Genomic DNA, 25877 nt, shown 5'->3' on the forward strand with positions numbered 1-25877 from the left:
TGTTTATAGATTCTTAAGGTAGGAAACTAGTTTCTTTGAGCAATTACTAAGGCAATACATGAAGTGTGAAAGCATAGCCATATTCAAGATAAGGGTCAAATAATTGTTTGACCATATTGGTCATTATCTTGTTCTGCAATTAACTTCAGGTGAAAAAGGCAATATAGGTTTCAGAGGTGCCCCAGGATTTCCAGGGAAGAATGGTGTCCCAGGACTGCCAGGTGACCATGGTGACACTGGACTGATGGGGTTTCCAGGATTACGGGGTTTCCCAGGACCAAAGGGCTTCAAAGGAATGACAGGATTCCAAGGACAACCAGGTGACCAGGTAAATTGAAAGTAACAGTGCCACAGAAATTACAGTTACATCTTTACCAACTCCAAGAAATACGATGGATGCCTGTATTGTACTTACCCAATAGATGCTCCTCCTGAGAGGAGACTGTCGATGCTTCAATTACATTTTGGCAGAAGCTATAGTCAGGGTCAACAAAGGGCCTCTCTCCCAGCAGCATGTTGTGATTTTGTTATGCTGCCACTTGGTGGAAGTTCAGGCTATACTTCACTAATTAGAACAGCACAAGACTGAAGTTAATATGGCTTCTTCTTCATATCATGCTATGAGGAGCTGCCAAACCAACAGACAAGGAAAAAAAAAAAAAGACCTGTGCCCATACAGACAGCTTGCACCAAACAGAAACCAGAGAAGCCATATAGCTCCAGAATGAATATACAAAAACACATGTCCCATATGGGTATGAGGTTACATTCTTCACTAGCTTCTGCATTAGGTAGATAGGCAATGAGATTACATGAAACAAATCACAGTTCATTTTTGGTGCAGGGACATATCTTTGCTTAGCTTGTTCTGTGTTATATTTCTTTGAAGAAAGAATCTTCTTTGCTGATCATAGGTCATTATTTAAAAGAAAAATAGAGAAATCTTTACATTTTTACTGTAACGTCACAACATATTTCTCATTAATATTTATAGTAAAATTGGGGGTAAAACTCAGTAATATTTGGTATGCTGTTGTGGTACCTTTTAATTCAAATAACTCAAGCCATCTGTGAGGAATTCAAGATGTTCAAGCCAAGTGTTAGCATAAACACATTCAAAATTATTAGCAATTCTAATCTAGAGTTTCTTGGAAGTATTAATGGTCAGTGTTTGATGCAGCAAAGACAAAATGCTTTTCTGTTGAGCTAAAGATACAGTTTTGCTTTTTGTATTGATTTCTGGTCTGTTTACTAGCATATGAGAACCAAATGTTCTTACAGATCATTCCTATTATGAATATCATAAATCAATATATATATATTTTTGCTGTTTATCAGGGTGATGTCGGCTTACCAGGAATGCCTGGAAACCCAGGATTGACTGGCCCAAAAGGATCTAAAGGTTCATATAAACGTGCTTTTGTAAAGAGCCATAGTGTTATGTTATATATGCTTTCATATATGGAGAGTACTCACTAGACATTAGAAAACAGGACAGAAGTGAACATAATTCAAACATGAATAGCATTACAAACAAGTCTGACATGAAGGCAAAATTTGCATTTTAATACATTTATAACAAAATTTTTATTAATTTAGAAGATAAAACTATCAGATTTCATGGAGTTTCAAAACTCCAAAAAAAAAAAAACCAAACAAGTACAAACTTACATATCTGTAAAACCAGTTAAACAAAATGAGAGAAAATACAATTATTTATGGTATTATGCAGATAGGTAGTTTTTAAAATAGTACAGCAGGATTTATTGTTACTTTTACATCACTTATTTTCCAACAATTTAGGCTATGATTGTTAATTCCTGTAACATCTGAAAGTAACAAAAATCAGGCAAAGGTTGTACCCGTGTAAGCAAAGTTATTCTGCTTACAAGATGAAGTTTTGTATCTGTATTTTTTGTGTAGGTAGAGATTACTCTGACAAATTTATAATACTTAGATTTTTTTTAATATTTCAACAAAATACAAAATGGTGCTTTTTCTCAGCTACAGTTTCCATTTCTTCAAATATTCAACACCTTCTCAGCCAGGGAATATATTCCCCACCCCCCACCCCCCAAAAAAAAAAAAAAAAAAGCAAAGAACAAAGGTCTGTACAGAGAATATAAGACAAAATCACTTGCAATTATCGACTCTCTGATAAAAAGGACTTTCAGGGCAAACAGAAGTTTCTGTGCTGGCTTAAAGTCCCCAGCTAGTCCCTAAAAGGTCTTTACTGAGTAAATGGACTCATGCTGTACTGACTGTGCAAATTCTAACAAACCTATGTAAGGAGCTCTTTGTGTTTAATAAAGTATCATAGGGAATTTATGCAATATCTTTCATATTCAGTATATGCTGTCAGTATTGGAAAATTTTCCTCCCCCTTCTTTTCTCCTTAGTGGGAAATTTACATGAATATTGACTGGAATCATATTAAATACGAGCTGAGTTAGTACTTCATGATAGGATGAGCTGTCTGCTAATTTTCATGTGCCAAAGTATTTTTGTGTTCTCTCATTCCCTTTTATAGTTGTTATATCTATGACTAAATTATCAGATATTAAAAAACTGTCCAGCTTTGTATTCATGGATGAAAATAATACTTGTATCAAATGAAAGTCACTGTACCTTAACAGGCAAGAGAGGTGACCCAACTCTTCTGCTTGGTATACGTGGTCAAAAAGGGCCTCCTGGAGACCCAGGATTAACAGGTAATTCCGTCTGATTAAAGAAAAAAATGGACCTAAGGAATTTTCTGTAAGCTTTGTTAGTGGAGAGGGAGCTCTATTTTCTGTAGGCATTGAGTTGTATTTTGCACAGTTAGAAGCCCTGGGATTGGAGTGGCATCACAGTGTGCAATATGGCTAGCACAAACGTAAGAGATAGAGACTAGTATTGTCTAGTACAGCACTGGAGAACACCCCAAGACCTCCCAGAATACCTGTCTTGTCTATCTCTTGCTAGCCATTTCTGCTCTTTCAGATATCATCAGAGACATCACTGTAATTCATTGCTAATAAATAGATGCAAGGGCCTGCAGTATTTGAAAACAAAACAAAACAAAAACAAAAACAAACACTTACAGAAAAATCTTACTGAACTTTTATATTTTATATATATTTTTAAAGGATTCTGTGGGTTACCTGGAGAGAAGGGTTCAGCAGGTATCCAAGGACAACCTGGAAGACTAGGATCCAAGGGCGAGTCTGGATACCCAGGAATACCTGGATTTCCAGGTAACGTCAAAGTTTTAAAATTAGTGTGATCTAATAGCTCAAAAGGGGTAGGCATCAGGAAAACACAGCTGAGGAGGCACCTCTGTTGAGAAGGCTATAGAAAGGAGAGGTTGTATAAGGCTTGTACTGAAAGCTATTTCAGTATTTGTAGACAGTGGCAGTAAAGCTAGCTCAGAGTTTGACAGCAGATACATCAGTTCTTCAGGCAGTCCCATATGCTTCCAGGTACCTCTGAATAATATAGTGTGCTAAATTGTGTAGGGAAAAAAAAATAAATAAATAACTGTTCAATGGATGTGCATAGTCAAGGATTTTTTTTCCTCCATTCTCAGGAGCTCCAGGTCCTCCAGGATTGCCAGGAGAACCTGGAGAAAAAGGGAAACAAGGACTTTCGGGACCTCCAGGATTGCAAGGATTAGCTGGATCGCAGGGCAGGAAAGGTAAACAGCATACGGTGTAGTTCTACTGGTAATGTGACATCACCATATATTAATACCATATAAAAAATAACAAATGCTACCTCACAAAATTGGACTATGATCCAAAATGAGTCAAGAAGAAGAAAGAAACAGATTCTGGCTCTCCTAATGTAACTGATAGCAGAAGTTAAGGAAAGGAGAAGGAGTTTGCATTAATTCAGATGTTTCACTTTAACTTCAATTACACTGTGTTCTACCTTTTCACCATGGAGTGCCACTGTTCCTCTACAAAAACAACAGAATGCTGTGGACAGTTTCATCCACAACAAACTGTGATCATAAGATAACTTGTTTTGTTTTGATTTTCTAAAAATAAATAAATAAATATATATATGGTGGATTTTATGTAGGAATATTTCACCAAAATCCTAAATTATAGTTTTCATAACAATTGTTACATTTGGATTGAACAGCAGCTCATCTGTATAGTTGTTGGAAGCCAGTATGTCATTCTGATTATAGTAAAAGTTAATATTGAAATCATAAGTTACAATAATGTTTTATAAAGAAAGATAATCAACTACGAAATTTGTATGCCCTCTCTGCAATAATGAGCTTCATAACCAGATCCTGGGCAAAGAAGAATATTAATGATGGATATACAGATACCATAGTAAAGTAATAAATGTGACCATGAAAAATGGCTAGGGAGGACAACAGATTCACTTCAAATTCAGACTAAGGATAAATTGAGAAGGTTTCTTAAAAAATACTGAAAATTTAAATGAAAAATGGAAGTTTCAGATTACTTGCAGAAAGTAAAGGGTGTTGCTTTAAACTGTTGTGACAGACTGCTTGCTGGTGCATAATTTGCAAGAGAACATTTCATTGTTGCAAACAGTATTTTCTTTAACAAAGGCAGAAATCTGCAATGACAAGGATGTCTAAATTGAGAGAGAAAAATTTGTCTGCTGAAAACTTCTTAGTAAAAAGATGGACTCGTTCCATCTTGCCATGAGTGGTCAGACACTTCTCTATTACACAGAAGTTATCCCAAGTCCCGCGAAGGAAACATAACAAATTAACACATGTGCTGCAGAGGGAAAAGTTCTGTTCCAAATAGAAATTCATTAGAGACCAAGTGGCTTGCCTGCCTTAGGATCCTATATATTACCAGCCAAGTTTAAAAGAAGGTTAACAACCTTGAAATTATACTCAGTAATGAAAACTGAATGGAATTAGTATTCCAGTTCTACTGGAGAATATATCATATGCTGTTTTTAATAAATAACGTAGCTACCATTAGATGTGAAATGGTTAATTGGCTGTTCCTTGTTAAGGACACAGCCTTGTTAGTCTAATTGCTTCTAATTTACATTAAATGTCTCGTTTCTGAAGAACTTTTAGATTAAAAAATGTAGTTAAAGGGCTTTTAACCGAAGCATAATCACATTTTCTTTGTTACAGAGACAGTTTTACTAGTTAAGGGCTCAGTCTGGCAAGTCTTACTTGTGTGAGTAATCCCTCATGAAGCAAGTAATATTAAGAACATCGGCATAATTACTTGTGTGAGTAAAAGCTGAATTGGGCTGTAAAATGCAGAATAGTGGTTCATACGTAGGTCAGCCAATTCAGCTGTACCTAGAAGTATGGGACTAGAGCAATCCAAAAATCTAGAAATACAAGTGCTGATATTATAATGGATTGTTGGCAAAGGTGTCAGAAATTCCCTGGAAAGCAAGTAAACCAAGCCATCAATCTTGACTGAATAAGCTAAAGATCAAAAAAGTTTTAAATGGTGGACAGGATGCCAAATGTTGTTAGTATTTCATAATCATTTTAAAATACCACTGTTAAGTTCCCTGGATTGGCATGCAGCTCTCACATAAATTTGAAAATGGGAATATTTTCAAGACAAGCTGGCTACAGAAAGCAGGACTGAAACTTAAGAAACTTAAGAGCAGTGAATTAAGGGCACAGAAGATACTACAGGTTGGGTTAGTAGTATCCCATACTATAAAAGGGTATTACAGAGTATATTATCAATGTGTTATGGGTTTTCAAGCAACCTTTTGGATTTAAATTTTCCCAGACCAGTGTTTGCTGTTGGCTGTTTTTGTTTGTTTGTTTAATTTGTTGTTGTTGTTTTTTGGCTGATTTGGATGCAATTCCTTTGTTATATTTTAACAAAAATAATTTGGCACTTTTTCTGAGAATAAAGCTCCAAGATTTATATTTATTATTTATTAAAGAACCTTAGTGAACTTTTATTTGTCCTTTCTCAGGAGACCCCATCTTTGAACTAAGGATGTTTAAATTTGGCAGGTGAACCATTTGATGAAGGGCATTCCTGTTAGTGTTCCTATGGCAGTTCATCCCTGCCAAATTTGACCGGTTTAGAAAAAATGAGAAAAATATTTCCATTCATATGTGCACAGTACAGCAATAAATTCGTCTATGATTTATGCTCTGGGTAAACAGCAGACTTTGATGCTGCAGGACATGCTGGGATCGAGCACAGGAACTGAAACAGAGAACCTACATCTTCTATTCTAGGAAATGGCTAGACAGGGAAAAAGAGAAATAATTCTGAACTGTGGAGAAAAATACTGGGAAATCTACATCATAGGGAGAGGAACTGGCAGAAGAAGGAGATTAGAGATAAGCAGCAAAGGTAGAAAAAGAACAAGAGCAAGCATTGTCAGTGTTGTTCCATTTCTTGCAGATCACTATCCGCTCTAGTCTGTCCCACTCTGGCAGGAGAAATGTCACAATGCCATAACTCTATTCCTCTGTCTGAAATCTTTGTAACCTGTTGCCAAGTGACCCATCAGTTTTGTCAAATCTGGTCCTATCACCAGGTGCAGCCTTAGCATGAGTAACAGATCCAAATATTGCATTCTCATTTCCCTGGCAAACATCCAACTGATAGAGCCCCCACCTTGCCTTCCCATTTTTATACAAAAAGCAAAGTATGAGAAAACACTAAAAAAGATTGCAGCATTCAGCACTTTTAAGATAGAAACCATAAAAATACAATTGATTTCACCCTGCATTTTGTAATTTGTGATTGCTCCAGTTTTAAATTGTAGCTGAATGCTGAATTCTGGTTTTGCCTGGACAGGAGCACCATAACATAATTCATTTATTTCTCAAGAAACAAAACCATCATAATCAGGCTGAGAGAGGATTTTTAATCGGACTTTTTGACTCAGTTCTGGAATATTTGTAATAAACCAGGCAAATAACTACTGCAAAAAAAATAATCTCAGATTAGTTCTAAAAGATAAGGAAAAACGGAGGTAGATTTTTGAAAATTGAAAAAAAAAAATAAAAAAAAGCTCAGATGATAAAGCAAAAATTATTTTCAACTAGCACAAACAGTAGTTTTTGATCTGGTCATCTAAGTGAACATTGTTAGCAACAAAGCTGCTATATGCTATAACATGTCAAGATCAACCTTACAGATGTCTAATTCTGTATTTTCAAAGACTTTCTGCTGTTGAGCTGAAGAATTTTTGTAGCAGTATGATGCAAAACAGCATGGTTTCCTTCATGAAATCTGCAGGACCAGGAAAAATAAGAACACAGGTGAAAAATTTGCTTCTTTCTAGTGCAGCTAGATTAAATTGCATTTACATTTATCTTCATGTAAAGAAAATGTAACGAAGTTCTGTTTTTCCAGTAATTTTATGTAGATCTTCATTCTAGTCTGTAGGTTATTACAGGGCTATGCAGTGATAAGATGACTAATGTTGGACTAGGTAATCACAGGCAGCAGTAGTACTCCAGCCACAACCACGAGGTTCAGCATAGAGTAAATCAGCCCACAGTGAGCTTCCTGCTGCTAGCTGCAATGTAGAAGTACCTAAAGGTTTAAAGTGTGCATTTTCTGGTTACTTTGAAACAAAACTGTATTATGATTGCCATTTTCAGGTTTTCCTTTTCAAGATGGCAGCACCCAGGTGCAATGTGACCTCTTCAGTTACCAATAGGAATCAAACTCAGCAAATGTCCTGCCTTGATCCACAGTGCATTCTCAACAAAAAATGCATCATTTTTAATTGCAACTTTCAAGAATCATTTTGGCACTCATTCATGCCTGCAATACCTCTTAGGTCTTCCTGGACTGCCTGGACTGGATGGCTTGGATGGACTAAAAGGTCAAAAAGGTTCTGCAGGAGCTCCAGGTAAAGAATAGAAACTGCCTTGAGGAACAGAAAATACATTCTTGAATGACTAAATGCACAAGGAATAATGCATATTATTTTGATATTTGCCTTGCCCAGAAGAGATCATTAAGGCTCAAACTAACCTTTCAAACAGAATCTAAAGTGTGCCTAATGACAAACCTGTAGTTATTTGTGAAGAAACCTTTAAAACTTCCATTACTCATATAGTTTTGCTGGAACATTTCAAGGCTATTTATACAATGAAAATGTTCGGTGCAGGAGGTGTTTTTTTGTTTGTTTGTTTGTTTGTTTGTTTTTTACAGCCCCATTAAAGTCAATGGGATTTGTAGTGCAAACTTCAGAGGAATCAGCTTTTCACTTATGCTGATCTATTTGCAGCTTTCAAAAGGTGCTTTTGAAGCAGTATTTAAAAAACAGAGTGCTCACCATCTATCAAGAAGTTAAAAATTTGTACTGATAGAAAAGTAAATTTAGGACCCTGCAATCAGTTTACATTTCAAATTATAGGTAATAATGACACTGTATAAAATAAACCCTGAAGAACAGCCTTAAAGCAGAGATAACTTTCTTCAAAAGAGATGACTAAGGGCTGTACTCAACAAAACTGTATCCAGCTCCCAAGAGAAATCCAAAAGAAAACAGTGCTAGGCAACCCTTGTAAGGAGGAACATCTACAGCTGGCATTTCTATCCTGCAAATCTGTATTTGTACTCACTCTAGACATTATGTACATAATTTTTTTCCTTTATAGGTCAAAGTGAAACAGGGCGCCCAGGATACTCAGGAGAACTTGGACCGAAAGGTGACAGAGGTAAACCTGGATGGCCCGGTATTTCCATTCCAGGCGCCCCTGGAGAAAGGGGATTTCCAGGATTCCCAGGTAAGAAAGGGTTTTTTCCTTGGTGATGCTCTGCAGAACTGAAGTAAAGTTCATAAAGGCTCTTCCCCAGGTTAGTATCAACATGAATATATGCACAGGAGATTCGTTCACTGACATCATTCCTATTGCAAACATTTATGTTACCGGAGAAGAAAGAATGGGAATAGAAAATGACTTGGACACTCAGGGAACTGCTAGGTGGAGTTGCCTCTTGGGAAAAAAGTACCTAAAGAAAGAGTACAGTGAAGCTGGTAATCGCAGAAATACAGTAAATCAACTATTCCAATGTAAATGCAAGATGGAACTATATCACAAGTCTGCTAAGATTATTCAAGAGCCTTGGTGATGTAGGAATTGCACAGAAATAGGAAAAAATTGTGAGAGACATATTCAAAACCCAGTTGGATGCAGTCTGTGTAAGCTGTTCTAGCTGACCCTGCTCTAAGGAGGGAGTTGGACTAGAAAGTTTCCAGAAGCCTATTCCAGCCCCAGCAATTCTGTGATTAGAAACAACATTAGTTTTACTCTATTAAACCTTGCTACAGAGTCACATAACAGGGAAAAAAAAAAAAATCTAGCTGAGATGAACTCTGGTGAAGTGAATTATTTTAAGATGAATGCAGTTTTCTCAATTCAATCAGCTACTCGTTTGTGAACTGAATGATGTGGTTGAGAAAAAAAAAAGTTTTATTCCAAGATGTACTAACGTTGCTTGAGATTAGATGGTCAAGACCTCCCATGGCATACTGTGTGTCCAGCTGTGACAGTTTAGGGAGAACTCACTAGAGAGTAAATGGATGGGTGGAGTTGGAACAAGCCGAAAGAAACTAGATTTGTTTTCTTTAGAAAAGAGAAGGCAGCAGAGTGCAACACATGCTAAATGCCTTCCAGTATTCAGAAATGTTACGCAGAGGATGGTAACCGATAACTTTTCTTGCCTGTCACATGTAAGACATTTTGCAAATGTCTTAATTTGCAAAAATCCAGATTACACGTCAAAAAAATACATTTAAGGCTATAAAGTTCATCTTGTTCACTAAGGTTTTTAGGAAATGACTGAGCTCACTTTTCTTAGGAATAGTCTGTGGCTACTTATCCTGCCTCAGGCTAAATAATTTTCTAGACCTCTATTGCCTTAAATTTTTACCGTTTCTTTGATTGCTAGAACTCAAGAGTTTATTTGTGGCAATGTGTTGATGTATAATGATGCATTCTTTAGTTTAAGTAGATTTAATAGAAAGTTTTGAGAAGATAAATATTTTCACATATATATTGTCTTCCCAATCACTGGTACATTCAGTAGACAAGTGAGAGCATACATTATCCTCTGTCCATGACACTATGTCATCATTCTTTTGGTTAGTAACTTATCTTTAAGAAAAACACACTTACTGTTTTTGCTTATGTTTATTTTAATGTGATCCCTTAGGTATAAGAGGGCCTGTTGGACCTGCTGGACCTATGGGAAGATCTCCCAGTAGTGCCCCTCCCGGACTTCCAGGTGATCAAGGACCACCTGGTTTAGATGGCATCAGAGGTATATAAAAAGAAAAAAAATCAATTTTGTTCATTTAAAAAATCCCTGAGGCTGTTAGAAGTCAGGTAGGTTTGCTGCCTGTGGAGCAACATTTAAAAGCAGATGGGAAACAAACCAATCAATCCTGCAGTAAATAAACAGAAGTGAACACTGGATAGATAGATCACCAGAACAAGGATAAATTCATGCATCTCCAGATACACTTTTTTCTGGCCTATATGGTAATTCTGTACAAGTCCTGTTGCTGAAGCAGGTCTTTGATTTCCACAAAAAACAAACAAACAAAAAAAAGATTACTGACTTTTCTAGCTAGCAGAAAGCATAAAACACATTGTCCATAGACCTGCCATTGTTTGTAAACCCACAAAAAGCTTTCCAATTAAAACATAGCCCTGAGAAAGCTAAAACTGGCAACCCTTTTGTAAGGATTTATATAGACCTTAGTTCCTCTTTCTGTAGAGGCTGGTCCTCAAATGGAGGTGTTTTTTTTTTTAGTTTTTCTGACCTATTCCTTACCCAGACCAAAGACTAATAATAGGGGTGGAAGGGTAAGCAACACTATAATAAACAGAGAAACACTGTCTCAGTGCAGGTAACAGCTTGCCACCTTTTGTTTGCACAGAATCTACACATTTTGGGAGCTATTCATATTATGCTTTCTTTACAGTGCCTTAGAGAAAAGCTAATGATAATATATCCAAAAACATGCAAGGGTTGTCCTATGTCCCAGCAGAAAAAAATGATAGATTTTAATGGAACGTTACTATTTTTAGATGTTTATTATTTGTGCATTAAGAGCTTTTTTAAAAATTATTATTTTTTACTGTAGGTCAGCCTGGGAATCCTGGTCCTCCTGGAGAAACCATCTTTGTGCAAGGAGATCCAGGCGACACTGGTATTCAAGGGGCACCAGGCATTTCTGGGCAGCGAGGGCAACAAGGAGCCAGAGGTCCTCCAGGGAACCAAGGAAGAGAAGGCCCAAAGGGTATGATCAGAGATGTTTTTAACTAGTACATGCACTTAGGCCCAGCCTTGTGCAACTGAGCCTCATGCACAGGGGATTGCTGTTGGACAGTCTGCTGTAGCCTGATGGAAAGGGTACAATAGATATTTCTTAGCTCTGTCTTCTTACTTACAGATACAACAGGGCTGCAGAAGAAGGTCAGAGTAGCCAGGTTTGTATGTACTGCTTCCAACAAATATTGGAAGAGTACCAGACCAACCTGAGATTCTGAAGTAAAATTATAATGTGATTATTCTAGATAAAGTAAACCTCATCCTGTCTACAGTGGTCTTGAGGAACCATGGAAGCTGCAGATGTATTTGAAGTAGGTGTCTCATATCTGCCCCATATCAGTAGTTTGCAGCTTTCAACAGATTCCTCAGTTTGAAAGCAGGGATCTGAATGCTGCTTCCTCCACACTGGACAGTAGCCCTGCCTACACAAATCGATTCTGATCTCTGCAAAAAGAAAAGTCATTTTTTAATTCAGTTCAAGACTAAGAAGAGATGTGAAAAAGATGCACTTCTTTTTGCAAGACAACAGAGTTTAGCTGTTTCAAGCATATTTTTTTTTTGTTACTCAAGCAGTCAGACTTCATCTTATTTATGTGTTCACCTTCTTGGAATGCAACTGTGCAATTGTATAATTGTTTTCTTTCCAGGTCCTATGGGAATCCATGGCCCACAGGGTCCACCTGGTGCTGTAGGACACCCAGGAGACCAAGGTTTTCAAGGGAAACCTGGTCCTAAAGGTCCCACAGGTACTTATGAGTTTATTGCTCATTATCATTCAACTGTAATGATGATATTTGTGTATACGTGTAAATCTATCTTACTAATGTTTACTTGCATACAAACAATTCAAGCAAACAGAAAAAATCTAAATCGATTTCTCATTTGAGTTGTGTAAGGATTTGTGAACTATGTATTTATATACTCACATATGTAGTTTATATATTTATCACCTCACATAATTGATTTTAGTTCTCATTTGATTCTTTACTCTAATTTCTATGTCTGAAACGTGTTTCCTCTTACACCACAATGGCTGCAATCTACTGTCCATTTTTCACATCAGGTTTCATTGGTAAGTTGATGACTATTGATTATTGTTCATCTGGTCTTCCTTATGTATAGATGTATTATGCTCTTATTAGAAGGTAGTCTTGGCTTGGCTGTTAGGAATAACAGATAATGCCACAACAACATAGTGCTAAGCGATTTTTCACATAAATAGCTAGTGCTTCCAAGCAGACCAATATCATAATAATGCTACACTGATATGAAGTCCCGTGCTAAGATGTCAATTAGACATGCAGAATATCTTTATTTCAATTTATCACTTCTATTGCTGTTGCCACACCAGATAATTTCTAACCAAAAAGTTGATAAAAGCTTTAATCCTATCCTGGGTTAGTACAGACACTGAGCTCTTAATCTGACTGACGTGATTCTGATTTTTCTCAAAAAATATAAATAGCCAATAGCTCCTGGTAACTTTCAACATGAGTGGCAATTCTTCATTATCGTTTTAAATGGGCATTGTGGGTTAGAAGAGTTAGCTCTTTTCCCTTGGCCTGCTTGTTGAGGTTTTACAGCCACAGCAGAGGCAAAGTACTGTAAATCTTCACATCTGCTAAGGTGTTGGAGCTAAAGTTGGGTAGACTTTATGCTTTAACTTAAATCAATTTGGGGCACATTAAAACAGAAACTGTACACCAAATATTTGAAGCATGCCAGCTAGCATATGCTTGCTAACACATGCTTGCCATGCTGTTAAATGCTGTTCTTAAAGACCAAGAGTAAAATTAAAAGCAGTGAAACTCAATAACTCGAGGTTTTGAAATATTAAAGTATACGCTTGAATACCAGAAACAACTAACATATATGTTTAGTTTTCACATGGGAGCTATTACCCATTTTTGTTGTTGTTGTTACTATTTTAATCTAATTTACTTTCGTATTACATACAACAGGTGACCCTGGTGAACCAGGAAGAAGAGATGACTCATGCCCTACAATTCCAGGACCTCCCGGGGAAGCGGGACAAAGAGGAGATGATGGCTCTATAGGATTATCAGGGCCAATAGGTCATCCTGGACCCCAAGGTAAGCTTGCTTTTGAAGTCTTGGATGTCTATTTTGGCCATTTAGACAAGGAATTGCAAAGGGTTGGTGTCTGTTTCTTCTCTGTCTTTTACCCTGTCGTCACTTCCCCTTAAATTAATGGTCCCCAGAAGTATGTAGTGTGCTGGTTAATGCTGAGGGTGATAGACCAATATGGCTAAACCAGGCTACCTGAGCCTGCCTGCACTACATTCTCTTTTCCTAGGCCAGGGAGGGCAAAAGCATCACGCACAGTTCAGAAAAAGAACTTCTTCAGATGGTGTTTTTCTTTTTGCCAACAAATAAAAAGTAACACTTCAAACGCTCTCCATGGTTTAGTATTAACAGGTGGTTTGGCCCAGACAGGTTATATTTGGAAGATTGGTTAGCATAGCTTTATGAAAGTCCTAAAAAGATACCGAAGTCAGAAACTGCTATGTCTCCGTTAGAATATGAAAAATTGTAGCAAAATATAACTGTCCAAAGATCACAGAAAGAAGTAATGAAAGACTGACAACTGAAAAATCCTTCTGATAGATGAAAACAAGGGTAATGCAGGTGCTGATGAATGCAAAAAAGTCGCCATCTTCAGAAAAACAGCGTAGCATATCATCAAAGTGTTGTCAGTTCAGACAGTGAAACCCTTCTATGGTTTTAGACGTTTCTTACTCAGTAAAGTTTATTGTGTTGACTATACTTTGTATAACAGTATCTGGCAAGTGTAATTCAGATTGTGTTTAAAGTAGCCAGTGAGCAGAACCATCCCTATCTGTGCACCCCGTATGAGATATCTGTTACTGTCATGATAACACTTCATTAGCATTACCTGCTAATGTATATAAATGTTTGGATATGTGAGGAATATAAAAAGGTGAGGCTATAAAGAACCTAAAATGCCTTTATCCTTTCCCACAGGATGTAGTCCAAATCAGCTGTCCCTCTCTGTTCTGTAAATACTTTAATACATGCAGTGCTTCACTGTAAGTTCAGTAAATTTAAAGACTTAGTGGAATTGAGTCCTAAAACATGAAGGCCTGCCACAGGATGAGTTGTAGCACATTACATGGTACAGATACTGCAGTTCTGCAAGAGGCTTGTCATTATAATGTTTGTCAATGGCTTGATTTCAACTGTAAATCACACAAAATTTCACAGAGAGAACAAAAAACCTTATCAGCAGTTGCTGTTATTGAACACCCACCTCCAAGCTACTGCTGCATTCACCAGGCGAGTCAGCTGTAAAGAGAATTCCACCACAAGGCAGTTCTGCTCCTCTCTGTTCCTTGAGTGTTGTTTCTTGGTGGTGTCGGTTCTGCTGATGGGCCCTTTGCATGCCTGTGTGTGCTTAGACAATATGTAAACATTAAATACAGCCATATGAAGTGCATATTTTACATTTATCTAGGAAGAAAAGGTGAAGAAGGGTCCTGTGGACTGCCAGGTCAAGATGGTTTACCTGGGGCACCTGGACCACCAGGTGACCAAGGGCATGTAGGAGAGCAAGGATACACTGGACCACAAGGTAGGAATGGTTGCTTTTTCCTTCCCGTTTACCACCCTGGGATGGAATAAGCAGAAACTTCTTCATTTTGAAAATAACTTCCCTGATGTTTTTGGGTAGTGATGGCTCCAATTCAGAAAACTGTTGCAGGAAGCACAGCCGAAAGCACGACAGACACCAGTAGAGTCAGATCATGCTCCATTTTATTGCCTGAATAGCCTAACTTTTATAGTGAACTTAACAGGGGCGGACAGTGTTTCACACAAGATTATTGGTCAAAAGCACTCAGACAAACAACTACAAGAAAACAACCCCACCTGCAAGAAAACAACCCCCTTGTGATTAGCAGTCACATAGACCTTGTCTGTCAGTTTGCGGCTTAAGGAACAAATGCAGCCAACTCAATGTGAGTGATAAAGCACAGTTCAACTTTATTGTCCGGATAGCACATATTTATACAGATGATTATAATTATGCCTACTAGTCACTTGCTGATTCGCTAAGCCTAAAAGTTACATTTTACAAATCCCTCCTACTTGCAGTTAACTTGCAGTTACAGCTTCCTCACTGTTTCCTAGCTACTTCTCTGTACACAGTTCCTCTTTATCTCAAGGACACTCTGACCTTGTTGCTTGGTACTTTTCCACTCCTCTCGGTACTTTCCCACGCTCCAGTTAGCATAACTGAGGTCTACTCCTGGTTGCTTAAAACAAGCTCTGGTTGAAGAATTGTTTCGCAGACTCCTGTCCACGCCCTTTGTGCCATTTCCCAACAATTCCCCCTTTTTCTTTTTGTACGAACAGTACTTGGCCAAAGGTTTTTTTCATCAGCCGTCGAATACATGACATAACACAGCTTAAACATAATAATGCTACAACTACTATAATCAAGAGCATGAAAACACTTTGCAATAGACCCTTAAGCCACGCAATGGTGGAAATAGCGTCTGCACCACTATCGATATTGTCCCTTTGTAATCAGCATCAATAACTCCAGGTAATATAAAGAGTCCCTTAATTCCACTTGACGAATGTCCTATTAATAAAGCACCGTGGGGTCTCTTATTAATCATTAAGGGTCCCATAGCAGTAGAGGGAATTTTAACAGGCTTCTGATCTATTATGGTCACGTCTATTGCTGTTGCCAAGTCCAAGCCGAGGCTCCCTCTTGTGGCTGGCTGCAGGGCACTGTCTGGAACGGGTTGTTGCGGGACGCTGCTGCTGGTGGCCGCTGTCCCATCGGAGCCAAAGCATTCCCCTCCACTTGGGCTGGAGCCACCACTGTTGTTGTAGCGCGGCGACTCGGTGCGCTTGGTCTGCCGTTTCCCGAGCGGTTGCATGCCACGGTATTGTGGTTCGCCGACTTGTGGTGTTTTCACACCACACCTGTCCTGCTTGACAGTCACAGCGATGGTGTCTCTCCTTTCCACACCGGAAGCATCGAATTCCTTGTTGAGATGGAGCTCGAGGTCGCCTATCTTCTGTCTGCAGTGGGGCTAGAGCTCCAAAGGCTTGCTGCTGTGCTTGTAGAATATCTTTCCCTAACTCGCGTACCGCCTCTACTAACATAGCTTGGGGCCCTACCGGAATCCTTCTCATTCTTTCTAACATTTGTTCAACAGTGGTGTCCCCAGGCAGTGTCAATATAATAGCCTTTGTAGCCAAATTTGTATTTTCCATAACACACTGTCGCAATAAAGCAGCCTTCATCCACTCCGGGACATCTGCTTGATCTATGGCAGCAGTTACCCGATCAATAAACCCTGCAAAGGGCTCGTCCCTGCCTTGCTTCATAGCCATGTAAGAGGGGGCCGTTGGAGTGGTTTTAACATTCTCCATGGCCGCTCAAGCTGTTCTCATGGACTCAAGGCAACATTCCGGACCTAACTCGAGCTGAGCATTAATGGTAACAAACATGCCTGCCCCCATAAGCTGTTCTACAGCAACTTCGCGTAACGGATTGTTAGGGTCCCTCGGTCGCTGCGCTGAGATTTCGCAATGCCTCTGCCAATGGGCTTGCCATAACAACAACTGCGACTGGGTCATTATCATTCTCATTATCACCTTAATATCTTCGGGGCATAGTAGCGTCCCTTCCCAGATATAATTCAACATTTGCTTCGTAGGTTCGCTATGCAATCCTGACTCATTGACTGTACTACGTAATTGAGACAACAGCTTCCAATTAAGCATACTATGACTCCCTTGCATGTTTCCCTGGTACGCCATGGGATCCTGACATATGTCTGTAAATGCTCCTAATTGTTTATCCTCCACAGCTTTGCCCATGATCCTCTGCCAATTAACTCTCCCCACTATCCTTCTCTCCCCTCTTTAATCTTCCTTATCCCTAACCTTACTATGTTCTTGCCCACTGACACGTTCTTCCTTCCCTTCACTTAATTCTTCCGTAGCTCGATCTCCCTCTGGCGAAATGGCCTCTTTCCCTCGCGTAACCGCTACGGGGCCCCAGCACGGAGGATCGGGAACCTTACTAGTACTAAAAAGCAAGGTGCTGCCTTCCCCGGCGCCTGCTGCCGCTGCCTCCGTAGTTGTGTCAGACAGGCTGCAGGGTCCTGATCTCTGCCCCTCTGCTCTGTGCCGACTCGCCACACGGTGTGGGTCGGCTGCCGGTGTCCACTGACGCCTCTGGTCTCCCGTAGCAACTCGATCTCGGATGTCCCGCATCGCACCGCAATTACTTCAATTCCCCGCATTTTCCTTTGTCTGGGTCGGTGCTTAGAGTTTCTCAATGTCTCTCAGGTGTTCCGGCGTCCGCCAGGTCTGTCCTTGTCTCTCATAGTTGGCCGTAGCCCTGCAGCGTCAGTCAGTGCTCTCTCCGTGCAGTGGTAGGCTTGCCGTGTGCCTCGGGTCTCCCAGCGCCGCTCTGATGTCCCGGCGCCGCTGCGATCCCTCTGCCTGTGTGGGTCTCAGCCTGTTTGGGTGCCATATGTTGCAAGAATCACGGCCAAAAGCACGACAGACACCAGTAGAGTCAGATCATGCTCCATTTTATTGCCCGAATAGCCTAACTTTTATAGTGAACTTAACAGGGGCGGACAGTGTTTCACACAAGATTATTGGTCAAAAGCACTCAGACAAACAACTACAAGAAAACAACCCCACCTGCAAGAAAACAACCCCCTTGTGATTAGCAGTCACATAGACCTTGTCCTTGAAGCCAGCTGCTGGTAACAATATTTTTCTGAATTCCTCAATTGGGCAATGTGGGAACACTGTCATGGGAACTTCTCATAGTTGCCCTGGTAGCTTGGTTTGCCATGGGATTTTTGCTGTTTCAAAAAATCCCTCAACAGAAAACCTTCAAAGAACTCAGCAAGAGTGGCAAATCAGCAGGAATTTGATTTCCTGTCAGTGCTATTCCTACAGCTACCTACCTAATCACAGGACTTATCTGAGGGGAGATGTGCAAGGTGCATAGACTAAGTTCTCCCTGCTCCCTCAGTTGGATGCATTCACCTCTAGCCTGAGATACCATGACACTTCTTTCCCCTCTCAGTTCAAGCACTGATTGTGACATTTGTGACTGATACCATGACACAAAAATGCCTCTGAAAGAAAATTTCTCTCTGCAGCCACAATCAATCAGAAAAGCAATTAATCACACATCAACTTAAATGCCATATATCAACAGGAAGGCAATTCTGAGTCAAGACTAAAGGTGCAATTGTCTGAGTAATTAAAACTGTATTTCAGCTGTGGCTGCCATTGAATAATCTATTGGTTTACCGTGAAAAAGGCATTGACTGTTACTGCAGGGATTCAAATTCAGTCCAAAGTCATCCCTGTAAGTCTGGGAAATCATTGCCCACCTCAGATTATTTCTTAATGGATGAATATCCATGCAGCACTGGACAGAGGCACAATAGAAAAGCCAGCTGTGAAGCATTCAGCGGCAATTTAATTAATTTCTCTCCAATAAGAAAGATAACGTGAATCTATCAGTGTCTTTATCGCCAATGACAACCTCTAAAGTTGCATTAGATTCAGTCAGAACCCCCCTTGTTGAACACTGAAATACAGTAAAAGATAAACGTTCCCACCAGCTATGTGTTCATACAAGCAAATTTATTTTTACCTTTTTTCGTATGTACTCTAAGGTCCACCTGGCCAGACTGGTATCCCAGGACCACCAGGCCCTCATGTGAGATCTTCAAGTGGATTCTTGCTTGTCCTTCACAGTCAGTCAGACAGAGAACCACCCTGTCCACAGGGAATGCCAAAGTTATGGACAGGCTATAGCCTGCTGTACCTGGAAGGACAAGAAAAAGCTCACAATCAAGATCTTGGTATGTATTGCAGTATAATTGTAATTGCCCTCTGGTCAAGGTCTAATGTGGTGTGATCTACACAATTAAAGACAAGTCAAATGTAGCACGGTAAGTAATCACCAATCACTTATTTGCTATAGACTGAAAACTGATTTCCAAAATTAGCATTTGTTTGCTTCACACACCATGGCTAGTCATATGGGGCTGTCTTTGAACTCACTGGAGATTCTCTTTGATCAGGAATCCCATTTGGCACTTTGAAATAACTCCATGGAGCATCTTGCTCCCCTTTACTGTATCTTGGAAAAAATAGCTGCATAGGTTAGATGGCTGGATGGCAGAAATAAGCTTTACAAATAAAATTTTGCATCATATACAGCAGAATGATGTGCTTTTGAGTGTAAAAATCTATTTTTTTCTTCCTTTGCTTTTGGAAAAAGAGTTTTTCCCAAAGATAACTCCTCCTGGTGTCTTGGATTATTTCTTCTACATATACAATTCTGACTAGAGTTAACAGTCTATAATAAGTTGCCTGGCTTGCAGCCTGAAAAACTGATTGGCTTCAGTTTGCATAGAAGTGATTTCCTGAATTGTCATCTTCTTATGCAAGAGGCAGAGAAATCTACTAGGAGGAAAGATCAAGGACCTAATTAGCTTGACAATAAAAGTTTTCAAAAGAATAAGAAAAAACATTTTTAGTACAGCAGTGTCATTCTGAAATATTTTCACTAGCATGTGTTTGGCATTCCCCAGGATAACCACACGTGGTAATGGAATGCCTTATAACAACAGTGAAAATAAGAGCCAAATAAAATAGAAGTCCATGATCTCTGTGACCATTGTATTGTTTTTGCAGGCATTTTCCTTATTCAGGCTACTCCAGATCCCATATTATTACTGGTATGGAATATTATCACTGATAAAAAAAATAAAATATTAAATTGACTTTTCTATGTTACCTGTCCTTAAAGATCACTTCAAGGTTTAGGAGCATTGCAGAAATAATGCATCATGCCCAAAGTTCAGGGCAGATCATACATGAAATGATTATTGTTGTTAACTAAATAGGTCATTATGAAACTTCTCTTAATTCAATTTTGGAGGAAGAACTTCACTTCTGAAGTAAACAGGAGTCACTTCTCAGTTCCCACTGATGTCTCTCTGATGAGGAGTGCAGGAGTGGCTCTCAGTCCGTTTATTTTACTCAGAGTCTGCGAAACCTTTCTGGAATGCAGTAGGAACAGCTGCTAAGATTTCAGCTTCATGCACTGGTAGCAGGGGTTTGTCATACTTTACAAAACCTTCTATTTATTGGAGTTGGCATGTGGTTTTTCACTGCTTCTAATGAGCTTGTAAATAGATAATCTTTTAAACCAGCCACCACCTCATGCCTAATTTATTTTTCAGCATTGGCATAGCTAGGATATTCGTTATGATAACTGTTACCTGTAGTGACAAGCTGCATCATGCTTAAATACTGGATTGTGACACCACTAAACATTATTGGTCAAATTAAGGCATTGATTGGTTAAAAAAAAAAAAAAAAAAAAAAAAAAAAAAAAGAATTGCTTACAATATAGCTAGCCATTTGTGTAAGGAACCTGGGAGCTTTAAGATACAGGAATTAGGTAACTCTTGTCAAGGCCTGTAGTTCCGTAGCAACATAAGCTACAAGATTATTTTCAACTTGACCTGGAAAGAAGTGAAGTAATTCTATTATTATTATTTTCAGGTCTAGCAGGATCTTGTCTTCCTGTATTTAATACTATGCCCTTCGCCTACTGTAATATCAACCAAGTTTGTTACTATGCCAGCCGAAATGATAAGTCTTACTGGTTGTCAAGTGCTGCTCCTTTACCAATGACGCCACTCTCTGAAGAAGAAATAGAACCCTACATAAGCAGGTGTGCTGTATGTGAGGCCCCAGCCCAAGCAGTAGCAGTTCACAGCCAAGATCAGTCAATTCCTCCCTGCCCCATGAACTGGAGAAGTCTTTGGATAGGATATTCTTTTTTGATGGTAAGTCTGGGCACATGAGCATATATACACTAAAGTCATAGTGTTAAGCTACGTGTTTCTTAACGTTGCAAAGAAATTGAAATCCTTTACCATGAGGACGGTAAGGCCCTGGCCCAGGCTGCCCAGATGCCCCATCCCTGGCAGTGCCCCAGGCCAGGCTGGATGGGATTTGGGCAGCCTGGGCTGGTAGGAGGCATCCCTGCTTGTGGCAGGGGGGTTGGGACAGGGTGGGCTTTAAGGTCCCTTCTAACCCAAACCATTCTGTGGTTCTATGAATTAGAGGTCCAAGTCTTTTCAGTGCTGTCCTCTAGTCACGTTAGAGGCAGTTCAGATTGAACCGCACCATTTGGAATCCACCTGGGATTACTGTTTTCTTCAGCTTGATAAATACCAGGAAAATAAGAGAGCTGGTGCCAGACTTTTGAAATTAAGATTTTCTCTGGCAAAGGAAGTTTACTCCAACCTGAGATCACCAAAGATAGTGTAATTAAAAGCAATTAAAGCAAAAAAAAAAAAAAAAGAAAAAAAAAAAGGACATAAAATGATTTAACATCATTTACCTACTTTTCATGCACAGTTATCAAGTTCTTAAATTGTTCTTTCAGCACACTGGATCTGGTGATCAGGGTGGTGGACAGTCCCTTATGTCACCTGGAAGTTGCTTGGAAGACTTCAGATCAGCACCATTCATTGAATGCCAGGGTCAGCGGGGAACTTGTCAGTTTTTTGCTAATGAGTACAGTTTTTGGCTAACAACAGTGATGCCTGAACTGCAGTTTGCATCAGCCCCCTTGTCAGGAACTCTTAAAGAGGGACAAGAGCAGAGGAAAAAAATCAGTAGATGTCAAGTCTGCCTGAAGCATGGTTAACAAGTGAAACAAATTAACAGATAGAGCAAGATGCAGAAGGAAAAGCATGCTAAAGAGTTAAGCAGTATTTAATATGTGAATATATTTTTAAGCTGCAGCTCTGTTCTTTTTGCTTGAATGGACATCCAAGATGGAAAGATGCATCTATTGAGTCTCATCCACCCTGTGCACACATCAACAGATAGTGAAATCCAGTGTAAAGAGCGTAATTTAAAAAAAAAAAAAAAAAAAAGGAAAAAAGCTGTATTACACTGGAGTCCAGTACCATAATATTCATGCAACAAGGTGAACTCGGAAGGCTGAATTAAGTCTGGAATACCAACTAGACATACATGATTGTGCAAGACAATGGATTTTCTGTTAGAATTGGCATTTAGAACAGAAGGAGTATAGGTATTTATGTGGCTTAGTATAAATAATTACCCCTTAAAAGATGTATAAATACAGATGTGCAAACACATAAATGTCTTAAAGCCCTGTAGCTGAATCTCCCAAGCTAAAGAAGCTTGCACAAGCTTTTTCTGAGGGAAGGGGAAAAAGTAATTGTTAAAATACATTCTTACACATAATAAAAACAATGAAGATCAAAGTCTCACTGTTGCAGTATTGAACAAAACTGTGAAAGAACTGTTAACTGATCTTTCATAAGCAACAAAGTTGCAAATCCGTTTGACAGCAGATTATGTAAGAAAATAAAATTAGCTGAGATAATGAAACCTTAAAAAGCAATATTTATATTTGCGATTAATTTCTAAGAGCAGTTGCATTAAATTAAGCTCCAATCCAAGAAGCTGAAGAAAACAAAGCAGTTTCTAATAGTAATTGAAAGGAAATTTCAGTATGGTGATAAAATGAGTGAACTCGTGTGATGAATATAAGTCTTTGGACAGTTGTCTAAACCTGAAGATTATCAATTTTTTGCCTTTTTTTTTTCTTTTGGTAAATATACTACTGAAAATAACTTGTCACCTTTCAGAGTCTTATGGAATCATAGCTCTAAATGTTTTTTATTATTGGAAACAGTGATTGTTAGAAATTTTATGAGTTAAAGCACTGATCACCTTATGAAATAAATAATTTCCTCTTTACCTTCTTAATTCTGCTATAAAACCATAAAAATGCACATTTAAATTATAGCGAAACTACTGAACTCACTGATTAAAGACTGAAAATTCACTTCGTGCAGAAGGGCCACAAATGCTGCTGTTATCATTTAAACAAGCCTTCTTTAAAAAAAAGAAAAAACTAGATGGAATAAAATGCTTTTTCAGTACTTTTCATTTCACTGTGTTTATTAAGAGAACACAAGCAGAAGGATTTTCAAACAGATTAAGATCATCCAGAAATCCTTATTCCAGGAAAACTCCCTCCGAAGCCATCACAATCGGCTGAGCAGCCAGCTTCAACTTTGGATACACAAACTCAAAAAGTGGGAAAAACAGACTTTCCTGTCTCAGCCAGAGAAAAATAAACCAGAGTAATTCCATTCAAGTGTAAACACATCAGGCTGCAATTCCTTTCCAACAAAGCCACCCAAAACACGTTGATCTGCTGTGGTGGTCAACTCTCCTGCTCTTTCACCTGGGAAAGGGTAAAGAGCCTTCTTGGGACACATTTCTATATCCACCTGGCTAGGGAAACATTGCCCTTTGGGGTCCTGGAGGCCCACTAGCACAGGGCACACCTCTCAGTTCACGGCTCAGTGATCATAGCTGCATGCCCTTCCTTTCAAATCTGGCATGTCACTTTTTTTTTTTTTTTTTGAGGGACCAATCTGCAAAAGAATTTGATCCCCTCCTGCTTCAGACAGCATCCCACAGACACAAGACCAGCTTTCTGGTTTAGAAGTGAAAACCAAGGCTGCGACTCTCCAAGGTGCTGAGAAACTTCAGAGCTTATTCCTGAGAAGAAAGCAGTATGTGAAGGGTCGCTCTGTGCCCTAGTCACCTACCCCATAAGGTGTGCAAACTGGATTTCTAAAAAGGTCACCTCTAAAACCACATTGAGCTAGTAGCTTCAGCATACAATTGGTAGCAGCTGAACATACAATTTTCCTCAGGTGATATCATTTTTTTCCATGGATAAATAGAATTCCACATCTATGTCTCAGGAGATTTTCCTGGCAGTACTCACCAGCTTCTCTGTTACTTCTTTGCATCCCCTTTTCAGGTCAGAGGCACTGGAAAAGGGCACTCGTTTTGCTAGAAGTATTTACAGTGTGGTTTATGGCACTAACTGCATTTAGGTAAATAACGAAGAAATTCTTATACGCTACATTATTGAAAGCTTTGAGTTAATAAGTCAAAGATGTAAAATGGAATGAAATTGGATTGGATGGACTTGAATGTAGTTCCAACTTGAAGTAGTACAAAGAAGTCTTAAAAACATCTGCAAGAATCAAAGACCCAATAATCTTGAACCATAGAATCATTTTTGTTGGGAAAGACCCTGAAGATAATCAAATCCAGCCATCATCCTAGCACAGCCAAATCCACCGCTGACAATGGCTGTAAGCACAACATCCATGTGTCTTAAATACCTCTGGAGATGGCAACTCCAGCACATCGTTGGGCAGCCTGTTCCAATGCCTAACCACCCTTTCCATTAACAAATTCTTCCCAATATCAAATCTCAACTTCCCCTTGCTGCTTCCTCACGTTCTATCACTTGTCACCCAAGACGAGAGACCAACACCCTTCTTGCTGCAGCTTATTCCAGGTATAGAGCGATGATGTCTCCCCTCAGACTCCTCTTCTCCCATGAAAACATGGCAATTCCCTCGCGGCTCCTCTCTGAACGCGTTGCAGTAACTCAGTGCCCTCCCCTAGTCAGGGCCCACAGCCCAGTGCAGGACTCGAGGTGCAGCCTCACCAGTGCCGAGCCCAGAGGGACACCACCTCCCTCAGCCTGCTGCCACACCACTCCGGGTACCAGCCAGGATGCCACTGGCCTTCTTGGCCACCTGGGCACACCACTAACTTGCGTTCATCTGGATGTCAGCCAGCACCCCAGGCCCTTCCAGGTAACTTTCCAGCCCCTCTTCACCAAGCCTACACCACTGCAAGAGGTCATTATGGCCCAAGCATGGTGCCTGGCACCTAAATAAGCCGTCTCTCTGCCATCTTGTTAGATTTTAAACACGACGTAAAACAATCATGTTTTTCTATGATTTTGATGCAGTTCTTGCACGTGCTAGTTACGTGTTACGATTTTCTACAGAAGCACACTATATCAGAGATGTATTTCAAGCTACTACCAACACCTTAGAATACCCAATAGCTGCCTAAGCTCCTGTGTCGTGCTTAGCTAAGGCATTTGTCAAATGTGATACTAATTCCAAATGAAGTTGCAAATAAATTGCTTAATATTATAAAGCAAATAAGACAGACCAAATTATAAAGCAGCATGTACTCCTGCAATCATTTGTCCAGTGACTGTACACAGAAAATAATTAGGTAAATTACTCATGTGGGATCTAATTATAAAATTATATGTAAAAGTGTATAGTTGAAACTATTTGTAACACTTCTAAGGGAACACCCTTGTTCTAGTCCTTATAATCCACATAATACTCACTGTTGCATTCAAGTGCTTTGGATCTTGTGTAGGCCCCATAGAGAAGCAAATATTTTCCTACAGAGCACACGATCATTAATAGCACTACAGAACGCGATGCTGGCAATGTGCTGAGCATTACAGCCAGCCAGGATGAACCACCCTGGAGTGAAGCCATTCACAACCCCTGAGTGACAATGAGAGTTTTCCTTCCTGCCGCCCTCGCAAACCACGACACCCATTTGCCCATGTGGCAGAGAAAAAACTGTT

The 25877-nt window shown here is 39.4% G+C and overlaps 1 protein-coding gene across 1 annotated transcript in view; it reads left to right on the top strand.

Annotated features, from left to right (window-relative positions):
- COL4A4 (collagen type IV alpha 4 chain) overlaps positions 1-23451 on the top strand; it is a 70117-nt gene extending 46666 nt beyond the window's left edge. Inside the window, exons 33-47 of the mRNA XM_082767274.1 lie at positions 150-328; positions 1339-1402; positions 2637-2711; positions 3129-3236; positions 3569-3676; positions 7774-7845; positions 8600-8728; positions 10158-10265; positions 11095-11250; positions 11930-12028; positions 13244-13375; positions 14778-14894; positions 18994-19182; positions 20897-21183; positions 21789-23451. Coding sequence (XP_082623400.1) covers positions 150-328; positions 1339-1402; positions 2637-2711; positions 3129-3236; positions 3569-3676; positions 7774-7845; positions 8600-8728; positions 10158-10265; positions 11095-11250; positions 11930-12028; positions 13244-13375; positions 14778-14894; positions 18994-19182; positions 20897-21183; positions 21789-22052 — 2087 coding nt within the window. The 3' untranslated portion in view covers positions 22053-23451. The remainder of the gene's footprint in view (positions 1-149; positions 329-1338; positions 1403-2636; positions 2712-3128; positions 3237-3568; positions 3677-7773; positions 7846-8599; positions 8729-10157; positions 10266-11094; positions 11251-11929; positions 12029-13243; positions 13376-14777; positions 14895-18993; positions 19183-20896; positions 21184-21788) is intronic.
- The last annotated feature ends 2426 nt before the right edge of the window (positions 23452-25877 follow it).

Source organism: Aythya marila, assembly GCF_965140915.1.
Source record: "Aythya marila genome assembly, chromosome: 9".
Classification (NCBI taxonomy): domain Eukaryota; kingdom Metazoa; phylum Chordata; class Aves; order Anseriformes; family Anatidae; genus Aythya; species Aythya marila.